At 37.0% G+C, this 15,548-nt stretch overlaps 4 protein-coding genes across 5 annotated transcripts; 2 read left to right on the top strand and 2 right to left on the bottom strand.

Moving 5' to 3' along the window:
• Positions 1-918: 918 nt before the first annotated feature.
• LOC135168535 (guanine nucleotide-binding protein subunit gamma-1) lies at positions 919-2,348 on the bottom strand. The gene has a single exon (XM_064132822.1). It carries the CDS (start codon positions 2,039-2,041, stop codon positions 1,829-1,831), a length of 213 nt encoding a protein of 70 aa, XP_063988892.1. The 5' UTR covers positions 2,042-2,348; the 3' UTR covers positions 919-1,828.
• A 707-nt stretch (positions 2,349-3,055) lies between these two features.
• Cct8 (Chaperonin containing TCP1 subunit 8) lies at positions 3,056-6,948 on the top strand. The gene is made up of 5 exons (XM_064132808.1): positions 3,056-3,216; positions 3,820-4,122; positions 4,646-5,290; positions 5,615-6,055; positions 6,488-6,948. The coding sequence occupies exons 1-5, from the start codon at positions 3,157-3,159 to the stop codon at positions 6,677-6,679; spliced, it is 1,641 nt and encodes a 546-aa protein (XP_063988878.1). The 5' UTR covers positions 3,056-3,156; the 3' UTR covers positions 6,680-6,948.
• A 132-nt stretch (positions 6,949-7,080) lies between these two features.
• LOC135168525 (heat shock protein 70 B2-like) lies at positions 7,081-12,309 on the top strand. Its single transcript, XM_064132806.1, has 2 exons — positions 7,081-7,824; positions 8,323-12,309. Exon 2 carries the CDS (start codon positions 8,401-8,403, stop codon positions 10,279-10,281), a length of 1,881 nt encoding a protein of 626 aa, XP_063988876.1. The 5' UTR covers positions 7,081-7,824; positions 8,323-8,400; the 3' UTR covers positions 10,282-12,309.
• Positions 12,310-12,312: 3 nt separating this feature from the next.
• LOC135168532 (COMM domain-containing protein 5-like) lies at positions 12,313-14,923 on the bottom strand. Of its 2 annotated transcripts, none has more exons than XM_064132817.1 (4): positions 14,690-14,919; positions 13,116-13,308; positions 12,677-12,823; positions 12,313-12,572 (listed from the first exon to the last, which is right to left on the bottom strand). In XM_064132817.1, exons 1-4 carry the CDS (start codon positions 14,787-14,789, stop codon positions 12,389-12,391), a joined length of 624 nt encoding a protein of 207 aa, XP_063988887.1. In that variant the 5' UTR covers positions 14,790-14,919; the 3' UTR covers positions 12,313-12,388. The 2 variants fall into 2 exon arrangements, with proteins under 2 accessions (XP_063988887.1, XP_063988888.1); XM_064132818.1 differs by having other exon boundaries at positions 12,463-12,594; positions 14,690-14,923.
• Between the last annotated feature and the right edge of the window lie 625 nt (positions 14,924-15,548).

The raw sequence follows: 15,548 nt of genomic DNA, 5'->3' as shown, positions 1-15,548 counted from the left end.
AGAAGGACTAATTATAAACATGGGCATTTAAAAACGTTCCGGAAACTTCATATGTTCCGGCATTACGTGAACTTTTGCATAAACAGCTTATGAGCATACTTTATTCATCTGCTTTATCAAACCATTTATAAAACTTTCAGTTAAGGATTAAGTCGATAATATCCTGAACCCCCTTTCAAATGTTATTCAATTATTATAATTTGCAATGTTTTACAATTTCTACGTAATTTTGCATCCGACAGAAGTTTAATAATTATCACTATACGATAAAAAACGCCTTTAAAAACTGGTTATTTTCAAGGTGCATAGTTCCATAGCAAGAAAATTACAAATTAACGACTTACAACAGCAATTGACAACCTATTGTAGTAAATTATTAATATGCAATTTCCTCTATGTGCTATTAATTTTCTAATGTTGTTGTGAAGAATGTTATTTGAAGAATGCTTTCTAAAATGTGCATTTTTTTTTCAAAACCTTTTGCTTAGTCCATTAACTTCTCAGAAATGTTAAAGCTTTATTATATTTTTTTACCTGTACAATCATGATTTCTGGAGATTAAATCGCATTGCGGACCTGACTGACAATGGGAAATTATGTGCTTACTATCATTAAATTTCCTGGGGTAATAAATCCTCGGGTTTGAAAATATGAAGTGAAATACAACAGTTTTACAACAGTTACGGAAAAACCTATTCAATGTTTAAATGACGAATTTCTTTAAATTATGTACTATGATCTTTATTTCTTTTTTTCTCTTTCAAAATTGCTTTCACCTATATTTTTTTGTCTGAATCGTAAAAGTTCAAAAAGGTGAAGACTACGCTCGACTAATAATGGATGGAGTCCTTGAAATCCTCGAATGCGTAATCACTAGTGGCGTTACTCAGGAGTGATAAATAAATTAACAAACGAACATTTATACACTCATTTCTTTATTCATCATGTTCAATCATTTTTTCCATATGTGACATCAGATAAAAGTGCACTTTTCATATCTCAGAATGCAATAAACATTGATATAGAAACATTAATAGACTCTAGACAGTTTCGGGTGCGGTTTGTTCATGTGCGAAGGAAATTGTCCAAATTCAGTCTTGATATATTTCACTGTTCCCCCGAAAAAATTGCTTAGAAAAATATTGCTAGGCTATTTCAACTATGATTTCACTGTCAACAAAAGCTCCAATGATTCATGAAAACTAACAATACCCCGATTGATTTTCCACAAGCCCAAATAGTCCTCAATAATCATCAGAATTTGCATTTCCGCACCCATTACGAATATTGAGAGAGTGATATTTGATTCAGGTATCGACATTTGGAGCAGAACAAGTCACATAAACGTACCGAATAGACATTGCAAACATTTACGTACATTGGTCATTAATTAGATTGTACCCATCGATCTAGACTAATGAACTAAACCGCAAACTTGCCTCACTGACATTCATTACAAAGTCGCAATGAACAATCAAATTATCCGAATCAAAGGGCGGTTGAGTGAAACACCCAAGCAAATACCTAAACATTTCCATCAACCATTGGTCTGATAATTGAACATCGATGATGATTAAACGATTTGATAATTAAACATTGATTATTCCACTTGGGACAAAATAAATACTCGATATGGTGAAAAATCACTTCATCAGAATGACATTCTAAAATGATTAAATCGATATTTAGACATTTTGGCAACGACAATATATCCTTAGACCTATGATAACTCCTTCATGAATGGGATGTTGTCCACTCCATGCTATCAGTGACATCAAGTAAATCGCAGTGCACGAGCATCTGATAGCAGACGAACCCTTAGTCTTCGTTAGAGAACAATGCAGGAGCTCTTCTCCCTGAAGGGATTCGACTTCTGTGATGAGAATCCAACGAGTAGACAGTCCTCTTGTTCATGATCAGTGATGTACTTCATTATGTCCTCCACAGCTTTGCTGACGGTGATGCGCTTGATAGCGGCCTCACGCCTCAGCTGCTCAGTCACTTGACGTTGTTGTTGCAAATTAGTGATCACCATGTCCATAACCGCTGTGTCTGACAGACCTATTTTGCGGGCGTGGTCTTAACACTTGAACAGGAAACACAGCCCTGGTGGGGCTTCAACGGAAAATTATTCACAGAGCACTGATTATGTGGAGATGAGTACAAAGCCCCTGGGCTTTTGCACTTGCACTCTATTTGAGGATCAATTTACGTCCACAATTGAAGGCAATATTTTTGGGGGCTATTTTTACTCTGATGATGCACAATATTCTTGATGTTTAGTGATGATTCTATTCAAAGAGGACAGGCTCAAGTAGAGGGTCAGTTTTGAAGGTTTGATTGACACTAGTGGCGTCGTAGTACTTCACCCGGAAAGACGGAGGACGCCACATGCAAATTCTTGCCGGTCTGCCAGTCTACCGAGTTGGTAACTCCTCATATATATTTTCTACAAAACTAGCTGCAGTTCAATCAACAAGGATAAACTGATAATTATTAAGTATATAATGGTGCTACAAACAAAATCAATACATATACACGGATATACAGACGCCGTACAATCATGTACATTAGTTAGTTTTTGCATTTACAATCTCCCGCTAGCCAAGTGCCATTGGCGGGACTGGTAACCCGGGATTCGCATGTAGCGCCGTCCCTTTTCTGAGGTGTGGTACTGCGACCGTGTCTGTCGGTAAGACATTACCACGGAGTACGTGCCTTTTAATTCGTGAGGCGATTTGCGATTTTTCTAAGACTCCGGGTATATTCTAAAATAATTTTTTTGGTTTTTCGCAGTTTTCTCGGGTCCTGGGTCTCCCAGTGTATATAAAGGCCCCGAATTTGGGCTCGTCCCCTTTTTCGCGTGTATCTCACACAACAATATAAATAGCGTAGTAAATCCAAGGGCATTCTTATTATTTAAAATTTTTTTATGGCCCTGACTACTGTTGTCTTGGCGGGCCCGGTCGAACGGCATTCTTTACTTTAGGTCCCATCCTCTTTGGGGGATTCCGGTGTGAAGTTGTACTATGTTGTGTTCGTTGGAGACTCGCCTTTGAGCTGGGGACGGGCCTCGTGGGCGGCTTACTTCGTGATACTCTGTTCCGAGTGATTTTGTTCTCAACACATCAGACAGTGATCAATTATTATTAAAAAATGGCTTTACACGTACCGAAAGCACCAGGCATGGCCTCGATGATGAAGGAGGGATCACGGGTGAGTATTTTGACTATTAATTTGCGGGTCGTTTGGGGTTTTGGGGGTCTTTCTTGGTTATTGGAGCCGGTTGGGATGAATGCTCGGCATGAACGTCATGTCTATATATTACCTTTTATGGGCAACATGCCGATGTCTGACGATCATGAAATTGAGACTGATTTAAGGGTTTTTAGTAGGAAATTATCCTTTTGCAGCGGTTGGGGTGGGTAAGGTAGTTATTACACATGACAGTTAAAGGATTACTTATTTGAGATCATCATTGTGAGGCAGGAGTGGGTTTACATGTTTCTGAAGTACCGGGCATCACGTGTATTTTGGATACTAACTCTCAGATTCTTTGGGGAATTCTTCAAAATCACTTTAAAAAATGATTTTGAATTGAAATCGGAGTGAGGAATTTTTAATCTCGAATTACTTCTTTACTCATGAAAACAGAAAACTTCCGTTTAAATCGATTAATTAATTGTTGGTCTGAGATTATTCTTAAACATGATGGGATTTTTCATAAACTGTGCTCGAGCATTTGAGATAATCGGGATAACTGATTACAGATGAAAATTTTGGGATTTCGGTGATTTCATTGGAATTTCTTATTTTCAGTATTTCGCTGGTCTTGAGGAAGCAGTATTCAGGAATATTTCAGCCTGCAAAGAGTTGGCTCAAACTGTCCGTACTGCGTATGGACCTAATGGCATGAACAAAATGGTGATTAATCACATTGGCAAACCGTTCGTCACTAGCGATGCTGGAACTATCATCAGGGAATTGGATATCGAGCATCCCGCTGCCAAACTGATGGTCATGGCGTCACAGATGCAGGAGTCTGAAGTAGGAGATGGCACGAATTTTGTCATTATGTTCTGTGGAGCCCTTCTGGAGGCCGCTGATGAACTTCTTCGTCTGGTGAGGAGTTAAAACAATTGACTCCATTTGCGCCTCTTGCGCATTTCTATTTTTGTAATTTCTTTCGATAATGAGGAGGGAATGTATGTAGAGGGGTTTTTTTACGAAAATTAGAGGTTATGGTTTTTAATTTTTTTTTGTTCAAGTTTTATTTTCTGGAGATGATTATTTTTTGTCTTGAATAGAATCACATGCCCTCATAGAAATGAAATTTCATTGGTACTTGAAATTATAACCTAAACATGCATATTCAGTGCTAAATAATTTGCTATTTTCATAGTTTTCCGAATTTTCTATTGTCAAACATAATTTTTTGCTTTTATCATCAGTTTCATTGAAACTGAGGTCTTATAGTTTTATATTTTCGGGAGAAACTTCTGATATTTCCCAAATCTCGTGAAATAACTGAACTTCAATTTCCATTTCCATTTCTATTTATGTAGAATTGAGAATGTTTAATGACGAAATTCTAGGCAGTTTCACTGGAACCAATCGACTAACGAACATTTCTGAATGATTCCAGGGTATCACGACATCTGAAGTAGCCATTGGTTACGAAGTGGCTCTCAAGAAAGCTCTTGAGATCCTCTCAACTCTCGTAATCCACGAGATCAAAGACGTGAGAAACGCGGAACAAGTGAAAGCCGTGATGAAGTCCTCGATAATGAGCAAGCAGTACGGAATGGAGGAGTTGTTGTCATCCCTGATAACTGAAGCATGTATTTCCATTCTCCCGGAAAACACCACCTTCAACGTTGACAACGTACGAGTCTGCAAGATCCTGGGTTCTGGGATTCACGCGTCCCAGGTGATTCAGGGGATGGTCTTTAAGCGAAGCGTTGAGGGAGATGTGACTAAGCAGGAGAAGGCGAAGATTGCTGTCTACACATGCCCCGTTGATATCGCCACCACTGAGACTAAGGGAACTGTACTCATCAAGAGCGCCGCAGAGCTTCTGCAGTTTTCCAGCGGAGAGGAATCACTCTTGGAGAAGCAGATCGAGGCTATTGCTGATTCAGGAGCTAAAGTCGTTGTTTCTGGTGCCAAGTTTGGAGCGTTGGCATTGCATTATATTAATAAATACAACCTCATGGCTGTTCGCATTCCAAGCAAATTTGACGTTAGGAGGTTGTGTAAAGCAGTTGGGGCTGTTGCGCTTACGAAATTGGTAAATAATTTCTACCTTTTATACCAACCAAACAAAATTAGTAATGACAGAATAAAGTGCACAAATTTTAGCCGAACATTTCTGGGAAAATATTCCACAGTTAACTGAATTAATGACTCAATACTGAAATCGTTAAATATGAATTGGAAAATTCCCCCTCAATTTCACTCACACAATTCTGCTTTCAGTCTTGGCGACTGAACCTTCAAATAGATAACATAAAAGTGCCTTTTTCCACAATTACAAATTCGTACAATTAAATGATCTTGATTTTTTAAGTCAAATATATGGTAATCAAACATAATATAATTAATTTTCCATCAGATTCCACCAACTCAAGAAGAGCTAGGTTACGCCGACTCAGTCCACACTGACGAGCTTGGAGATACTGATGTTGTAGTATTCAGACTTGATGGAAGAGACAGCAAGATCAGCACAATTATCGTTCGTGGTTCAACAGACAACTATATGGACGACATTGAGCGTTGCATTGACGACGGTGTCAACACGTTCAAGGCCCTTACAAGGGACGGACGATTTGTGGCAGGAGCAGGAGCTACTGAGATAGAATTAGCTGCACAAATCGCGGCTTATGCTGACACTCGTCCTGGGTTGGAACAATACGCAGTGAGGAAATTTGCAACTGCCTTAGAGGTCTTCCCTAAGACTCTTTCTGAGAATACTGGCAACAAGGCTTCTGAGCTTCTTTCTAAACTTTATGCAGCTCATAAAGAAGGCAATAAAACTTTTGGCTTTGATATCGAGGTAATTATCATAATTTTATGTAATCTCCACTTCATTTTGAGAATTTAAAACTATTACAGATGCAACCAATGAAACGGAAACATTTCTTCATTTTCGGGGAATAGCTTTGAATTTATTTACTGAGAACAATCATGAAGTTTGAGGTGGCACAGAGAATTCAGTGATTTTTCAATTTTTTTGATCAGACTAAGGTCCTTGAGTTTAAAAAAATATGTTGTAACTTTAGAAATTTAGAAATGCAGCAATTTATTGACTCGAATTTCACATTGATAATAGAATAGTAATTCTTTACATGATGTTTAATATTTAACTTGTGAGAGTAAATAACAACTCAAGTCGATTTTTATTTTTAAAAATTATTGAAGGCCCAAGACGTTTTTTTGTGTATACTTTGTATAATTATATAATTGTAAATTTTATACAATTTTCTAGGACTCTGAAGTTGCTGTGTGTGATGCTGCGAAAGCTGAAATTTTCGACGCATTCTTAGTAAAGCAGTGGGGCCTGAAATACGCAGTGGATGCTGCATGCACCATCCTGAAGGTCGATCAAATAATAATGGCGAAACGTGCGGGTGGACCTAAACCACCAGCAGGTCACCACGGTAGCGACGATGAGTCGTAGAGTTACCATCACTCCGCGAATTACCCTTTCCATTTTTTTACATCGTTAAACTCGCGAAGTTCAATCCACAAGCTTTGTTTAATAATCAATTTATGCATATTGAAGAGGTATCCTTCATTATGTACCTCATTTGGCAAGATTTTCATAATGTCCTTAAATTAGAATTGTCTTATTCCGAAAAATGAGAGCATTTATCGATCTGCATTGCCACAAGAGTTCACGTAAGTCAGAGAATTGCAAAGTTGAATAAAGTTGGTAATTTCACACGGCATGATAGTTTTCATTGAATTAAACCCTTCTCATCTAATCCTATGGGAACATTTAATTGAAAAACTTGGAGAATTGCTACATAAGTAAATTATATTCATTAGTATACCTCTAATTCGTCTTTCAAGAACGCAATCAGTACAATTTTTTCATAAAATGGAAAAAAGAAGTTGCGTATCCCAAAATTATCGTTTTCCCTTCGACTACAGCTACTTAGTTTTTTCAAATATTCGTTAGGGGTTATTATTCACATAAATTATGAAGATAGATAGACAATCACGAGAAAATTATCTTTTTCAGAGGAAGACCTTAAACAATCCGAGAGTTCTAGAAATTTCCGAGCAAATCGACTTTCTCCCTTCTTCAATCGATTTTCTCGTTGCGTGTTTCGCCCCTATTTTTCCCGACCTTGATCCGCGTTGAAAGCACTCACCGCATGCAAAACCCTCATCCCTCCATCACCGTTCACCACGGAAGTATTAATACTACAGCGCCTAAAAATACTAGATAAGCTTGCCAATACGCCCTCTCCTGTCCTCCGGAATACCGTAGAATCTTCTCGACACGGAATCAAATTTACAAAAACCCCTGTCACTCGTGGGTCCCTCCAAAAACCAAAAATCTCATTCAGGCCGCATAAAACTGAATAGTCTCGAATTTGCGGACTACAAGTTTTCATATAAAAGTCAATCGTTTCTAAGTTCCCTCAATTCACATTCGTTCGCTGATTGGTCGATACCATATAAATACCGGCCGGCCTACGCGCTTCGTCAGTATTCAAAAACTACTGAAAGTGTCAACTGCGTTGAGGCACACCTCATCACACGTTTTACGTAATTCTTTATTACGCACAAGTGATTGGAGTGCATCACATCAGGGTAAAATAGGAAATATATGCTTTACTAACTAGTGTATTTGAGATCATTCGTTCATTCGAAGTCATCAAATATGACTGAAGTAGTATTTGGGAATAGTTCTGTTGCAAAATTGGCAAAGTAGGATAAGTGGGAAAATTAGACTACTCGGAGAGCTAACAGAAATTAATCAAATCAAAGAAACATGAAGAACGAATATCAAATGATCGACCGGTCTTGGAGACATTCATTAATCAATATCGTCATTTATTTATATATTTTTGTGCATGTAATTAGATAATTAATGCGCGTCTAGTTGTCCACAGCATATCCTGCACAAATCTAATGTTCGGAATAACGACGAGCTCCATTCCATTTACAAAAAATTAGAAAAAGAGGTAGATTATAATATTTTTGCTTAACCAGGAGACGTAATTGCGAAAATAATATGTGTTAATTCATCCCAAGAAGTCGAAATGATTTAAAAAACTACTTTCTCCATTTGCAACCCTATTTCTACAGGATTTCCATTGAATAGTCTCCGTCTCCGAACAACTACTTCTCTAACAAAAGAAACCGCATCCAATAAATATCCGAAGAATGCCAGCGGTTGGCATAGACCTGGGTACCACCTACTCCTGTGTGGGAGTATGGCAGCATGGAAAAGTCGAGATAATCGCTAACGATCAAGGAAACAGAACAACACCATCGTATGTAGCCTTCACAGACACAGAACGATTGATCGGCGATGCTGCCAAGAATCAAGTTGCTATGAATCCCACCAACACAGTATTCGATGCCAAGCGACTCATCGGTCGACGCTACGATGACGCAAAAGTGCAGCAGGACCTGAAGCATTGGCCATTTAAAGTGGTCAACGAGGGAGGAAAGCCAAAGATTCAGGTGGAATTCAAAGGGGCGAGAAAAGTCTTCGCCCCTGAGGAGATAAGCTCGATGATTCTGACCAAGATGAGGGAGACAGCCGAGGCATTTCTCGGATGTCAAGTTCGAGACGCCGTGATAACGGTGCCAGCTTACTTCAACGATTCCCAGCGTCAGGCGACGAAGGACGCGGGTGCCATTGCAGGACTCAATGTGTTGCGAATTATAAACGAACCGACAGCTGCAGCTCTCGCTTACGGCCTTGATAAGAATCTCAAAGGCGAGAAGAACATTCTGATTTTCGACCTGGGTGGGGGCACCTTCGACGTGTCGATACTGTCGATCGACGAGGGATCCTTGTTCGAAGTAAAAGCAACTGCTGGTGACACTCACCTAGGGGGAGAGGACTTTGACTCGCGGCTTGTCCGGCATTTTGCCCAGGAATTCGAGAGGAAGTACAGGAAGGATTTGACGAAAAATCCTAGGGCTTTGAGGAGACTTAGGACTGCTGCAGAACGAGCAAAGAGGACCCTCTCATCGAGTACTGAAGCCTCTTTGGAGATTGACGCTCTCTACGAGGGAATCGACTACTACACAAAAATCTCGAGAGCGCGCTTCGAGGAACTCTGTTCCGATCTTTTTCGAGCGACCCTGGAACCCGTGGAGAAGGCCTTGAATGATGCCAAGATGGATAAAAAGACTGTCAATGATATTGTCCTGGTGGGGGGCTCCACCAGGATTCCAAAGATTCAGTCCTTGCTTCAGGGATTTTTCAATGGCAAACAACTGAATCTGTCGATTAATCCGGATGAAGCGGTTGCTTATGGAGCTGCTGTTCAAGCTGCTATTCTGACAGGAGCTGGTAACACCAGTTCTGCCCTTCAGGATGTCCTTCTCGTCGACGTGACTCCATTGTCACTGGGAATTGAAACTGCTGGGGGGGTCATGACGACTCTCATAGAAAGAAACGCAAGAATTCCATGCAAACAAATGCAAGTCTTTACGACTTATTCTGATAATCAACCTGGGGTAGCGGTTCAAGTGTTCGAGGGCGAGAGGGCTATGACGAAGGATAATAATTTACTGGGAACATTTGAGTTGACTGGAATTGCACCAGCGCCCAGGGGAGTTCCTAAAATCGAAGTGACATTCGATCTCGATGCTAATGGGATTCTTCATGTGACAGCTAAGGACACGGGAAGCGGCAGGTCCAGGGATGTGACTATTAGGAATGACAAGGGACGACTCAGTCGTGCGGAGATTGATAAAATGCTGAGAGATGCGGAGATGTACAGGGAGGACGATCAGCGACAGAGGGAACGAGTAGCTACCAGGAATAAACTCGAGGCTTATGTTTATTCGGTGAAGCAGGCTGTCGAGGAGAGCGGGGGTAAGCTCACCGATGGTGATAGGAGAAAAGTTTTGGAGATGTGTGAGGATACAATCAAGTGGTTAGAAGGTAATACGCTGGCTGATAGGGAGGAGTGCCAGCACAAGCTGGAGACACTGCAAACACAATGCTCACCGATCATGGCAAAACTCCATAGAAGTGCACAGAATTCTGGGGGTGATGGGCCGACTATTGAAGAAGTTGATTGAAGCGGTGGAGATATTCCAGCATGTGGTGCGGTAATTAAATTTCAAGACCTGTGGAACATTTTTTTGACAGATTTCTGTAATTAATTGGTTAGTGGTTTATGAGTAATCGTTATTTGGGAAGGGTTTTTTTGGTTCAATATCTTGCCAACATTTTTTAAAACCATTTGGTAAAGAAATAAATATAGGAAAATTGCGGAATCTTCCTTCAATTCATGATGTATTTTGAATGCAGAGGAGCAAGACAATTCTTGGATATATTTTTTATTTTGCAATTAATAGTTAAAATAGTTGAAACTCCATAATTTGTCCCATTTTAATTGTATTAAATGCCTCACCTTTCTTACAATTACTTGTCGACTATTGAAAAAATTTCGTTTTTCTAACGTGAATACAATCATTGAAAATTGTTGGAGTAAAATTATGACGCTTGTAGGCCATCAGTTTTGGATTGGTGAAATAGAATAAGTCAATGGCTCTAAAGACACTCGAATACTTCAAGAGAAAATAATGCAGACTTTTCAAACATAAATACAATCATGGAAAAAAGATCCTACCAAGAAAAATCAAAACCTTTTCTTACGAAGAGGTTGAAGCAATGTGAATTATCTATTTGTATTCAGGATATGCGCAATTTATGGAGCTGTTAATTGCCCGCGTTCCCCATATTTTACTTTATTCTTATTTTCTCCTCAGAAATTCTACAGCATTACTGTTTCACACCACTTGTGTCCAAACGAAGACCATAGAGTATCGCAAATAAAAATTTCCTTTTTTTTTGTAGCAAAACATTTTCTGTAATGAGTATCTCAAATTTAAGTTCATTTTCAATTCATTCGTTGCGACTTCTCAGCAAATAAGTATTCAAACTAATTATAGCATAAAGTTAAAAAATGTTTCAGTGTCCTCTTGACCGAGTTTTACGATCGTGGATACAGGTTTCTTTCTTGTATGACAGCCTGAAAACAGCGGTTTTATACCAGACCCTTATTTGTGTAGCTCGTTGGTCATGATGATTCATAGATTATTTTAATCGTTGTCATCACACATCCTGTTCACTCGGAAGCACTTTGATGATTTATTGACAAAGATACCCATAGTGAAAATGAATAAAGGCATTTACGAAAAAAAGGATATGATTATAGTTAATCTGTTAGACTCATAGATTATCCGTATTCGATGCCAATGTATTTAGTCATGATGTATTCTCAATGGGCCAAAAGGTTGTTTAGAATTTTTTTTAATCCTCATATAATTGAATGGGTAATATTCTTTGAGCTGAAAAAAGTATCCATTTGTTCGAAATTATCGTCGACACTAGAAGGATGAATTTTTGGAAAAAAAGCAAATTCTATAAGTTCGGCATAGTTGAATTTTAAATGACTTATGATAATTCACCATTTCCATGGTAATAAAATGGCTTTGACTTTCTAAGAATAGAGTAGTTTTAATCTAAGCCCATTGCTTCTGCTGTTACGAAATGTGATTCACTAAGCTAGGATTGACTGATATTTTATATGATATTGTTACTTAAACGAATAAAAATAAATGTTTTGAGTAGTATTATCATAAAATCATGCTTTAGGTAAAGATTAATCTTTTGTAATCTTGAAGAGACCAATTGCTTCTTTAGAAGTCTTTATTTCCAGCTCGATGAATGTCTCCTCATAGAAGGAAATAAAAAGTGCCAGGTGAGACATTAATTTTTTCTCTTTATTTCTGGAAGTTATTTATAAGGAGAATTAAGTTTCACCACGTCACTGTATACTGTCGTGAAGTTTCAAGGCAAAATTTCTAAATTTTCACTGTGATTTTGGGGAATGGAAATTACATCAAGAAAGTTGCGAATTAAACATTTTCAACGCAAAATATTTCGTCCTAAAAAAGAAAAACGTTTGCCACGAAAACCCAATGTAGTCAGTTCTTGTAAGGATTCACAACAAATTTTCTTACAAGTAAATAAAAAACAAATAAAATGCTGCGAAGAGTAAAGTTGTGTAATGATTAGATAAAAACAGTAGGAATGAAAAATAGTTGTTCTTCATGATTTCATTAGAAATATATATTCTTCTGGTTTAACTTTTTATCGTATAAATTCTATAGGAGACTCTTAGCTGACAGGAATGGCTTTTGATACAGTCGTACTTTCAAGTTCTTGCATTCTTAGAAGTAAACTTGCTATTGTGTGCCTCAGTAAATGAAATTTAGCCATACTCAGTTCAAACATATATCGCTGTCCTGAACTCAATGTCCACTCCATCAAAATTGTGGGTTCCAAGACTCGAGACAGATAACTGAAACATCCGAAAATGGGAGCTTAATGTAGCTAGAAAAGTAAAAAGGCCAAGCAACTTCTTCATGAGGTCGGACTATCGTGACTTATTATCATAAAAATCACCTGGAAGATATCGTTACATCAATTCTCCAACGGCAAGCCTTCAACATTGGAAAAAATTTAGTTTTTTCTGTTAGAGCGTGGATCAGGGCGGGTCGTTTATGCCCATACAGTACCGCACACAAGTCGTCGATGCAACTATTTTCAAATCTGAAACGAAATTAAAATCCATGGTAATCTGGATCCAATCAATGAATATTTAGGATATCCCATTTCTTTAAACTTTCCTCTTGATGTAATAAATTCAGTTCTGAAGATCTGAACGTGATTCTTCATTTTTAATTATCAGATTTTGATTAGAATTTATTGGAATTGTTTTGACAAAATTCCAACGGCATAATCAATATGGCCACATTAAAATCTATTATTTATATTTTCAATATCCAAGTTTTGACAGACCTCTAATAGAATGTCTTGTCAATTTTTATCTTGTGAAACATACTTTAATTCTTGTAGACATTCTTTGAAGTCCGCAGTCTTCATAGGACTATTGGCAGATCTCAGGTGAGCTTTAAAAATTGTGAGAACTGTCGAATACCACTCATCGACTTTTTCCGGTGGTAAGTTGTATTTTTCGGATAATCTGTCGAGGATGCCATCCTCGATGTGCTCCTGCTCAATAGCTTTCACCGCCACTATAAATTATAATTACCTTATAAATGATTCAAAAAATTATTTATTCACTTATAATTTATTGATATATATTACTTATTAATTTATTAGTCATTATTTATCAATTAATAATTTAATTGATTAATCAATGTTCATTGAATATATCAGAACGTCAATAGTTTAACTGTGACAATAGTTTGGCCTTTATACCGATTAATTGGGGCAAAAATAACTCGGAAATATTTTTTATTTGACCGTAAATCCTATTAGAGTAAAAAGACAGGGGCTGATTTTAGGGTCAAATGATTACAAATCAGTAACAGAGGAACATTAACTCGAAAGTGCGGCCACAGCAGCCGTCAGAAATCAAACGATTCCTTTTAAAATTCCAAATAGAAAAGCCGGGATCAACCCACTGTCATGTAGAGCTAACAAAATACGGAGATCGTAAAAAAATATCACGGCATATAATATAAATGGAAAGTTATAGGTTCTTGATATTGAATTCAAGTTCTAATTATATGGTTGAGTGGATGTGATATTTTTTTAGTGATAGACAATAATTTATTTATAAAAGATTAAGCCATTGAACTTCGAATGAATTTACTTATACTAAGAAGATCAGAAGGCACCGCAGAATTCGATAATCTTCAGATATCCGATTTCAAATGAGTATTAAATTAAGAATCCTTAATTAATATTAAACTCAAAGAAACATTACGAAAGAATTATCTAAATATTATGATCTTTGATAACATAAATTGACATCATTTTGAGTGTTTTTAGTATTTTATCATCCAAAGTACTGAATATTCAGGTGTTTGAATATTTGTTTTTGTGAATAAATTGTTGCTTATCTCTGGAAGAAGACGGAATTCTTTATTCATAGGTATCTATAATTACCAATGCTAATAAATACACACCACAAAAATATCTCCTAATCCGAAATATTTTCTAATTTAAAATCAAGGGATTTCCGATAACAGTAATGGCAGTTAATTTATTCTCTATTGATTCCCAGATCCATAATAAAGTCAATATTTTACTTACTATCAAGAATATTTAAATTAGAGGTAGACTGCCTAATTAAATGAGCTGGTAACGAAAAATTGCAGTGAGGGTAAAAATGCTAGAGATTTATTAAAAAGTCAAGTTTGACTTGTCTTTTCTGTAGTAAATAAGCCCGCAAAAACATTATAAAAAATAGTTTCAGTATAATTAGCACAAAATTGGACAATATATAATAAAACGTCTGGAAATTCAACAAAATCAATGGATTTTGAATCGAATGTGCTTTTCATCGATCTCCTTAATTTATTCTGTCAAATTCTTTTGTATGTGTATTCAGCTACGCCTATCAATTTGTTTCTCAACACCACGACTAGAAATATACTAATAACTCACGTTGGATAAGGGGCCGTAGAATGGTCTTCTTTATCTCGGATATATGTTTTCCTTTACTTCCTAACGTAGTTGTCAAACATATCGCTGTATCACTTGACATGGAGAAATCTTTCTACTTCTTGGTGAACTAGCACTAGCCTTAGTCTACTCAGCGGCTTTGAGAACATTTACAGTTCACAGCTGATGTTGACAAAAGATCATTCACTTGACTATTCTCACCCAACACATGCGCATTTAGGAGATGGTTGGTAAATACTTTCTCGTGGATGAGTATTCTGATATTGCAACTATAATTTTTCTTACTTTTGCAACTGCTGGTAAAAACTCTGACTACCATGCCGACCACTAATGTTCGATTTGATTAGATGAACCCAAAATGTAATTTCAATAAATCTAGAATAGAACATAATAATAATAACAATAATAATAATGATAATCCTAATATAATTATTTCATTAAATCTTTGTTCTTGATATTTTCATCATCATGTTGTATTGTATTCTCTCATTTTAGTAAATTATTGCTGTAAATTTCGCTAAGAGGAAATAGACGAACAATAAATAATTCATTAATTAACTATTAAAAATGGTGGTAAAAATGCAGAGGTAAAAAAGGACAAGATCCTTTAAATAAATGCAATATTTAATATCCAATGAGTATTTTACAAAATGTACAGTAGATAAACCTTTTCAGGTTTAAAAATGAGTTTTATCAGTTTGTTACTCTCATGATTTATCAATTGAAAACAGAACGGCAGTCATTCTGGCCAAGTTATTAGGATAGTTTTACAACAGTGTGTTAAGCTTGTGAATTTGATTAAATACACTCTCGAATTTTTTAAATAAATAAATAAATAAAG

Source organism: Diachasmimorpha longicaudata, chromosome 13 (assembly GCF_034640455.1).
Source record: "Diachasmimorpha longicaudata isolate KC_UGA_2023 chromosome 13, iyDiaLong2, whole genome shotgun sequence".
Taxonomy (NCBI): Eukaryota; Metazoa; Arthropoda; class Insecta; order Hymenoptera; family Braconidae; genus Diachasmimorpha; species Diachasmimorpha longicaudata.
Note: the sequence above shows the minus strand (reverse complement) of the source record. Positions and strands in the feature narration are given on the sequence as shown.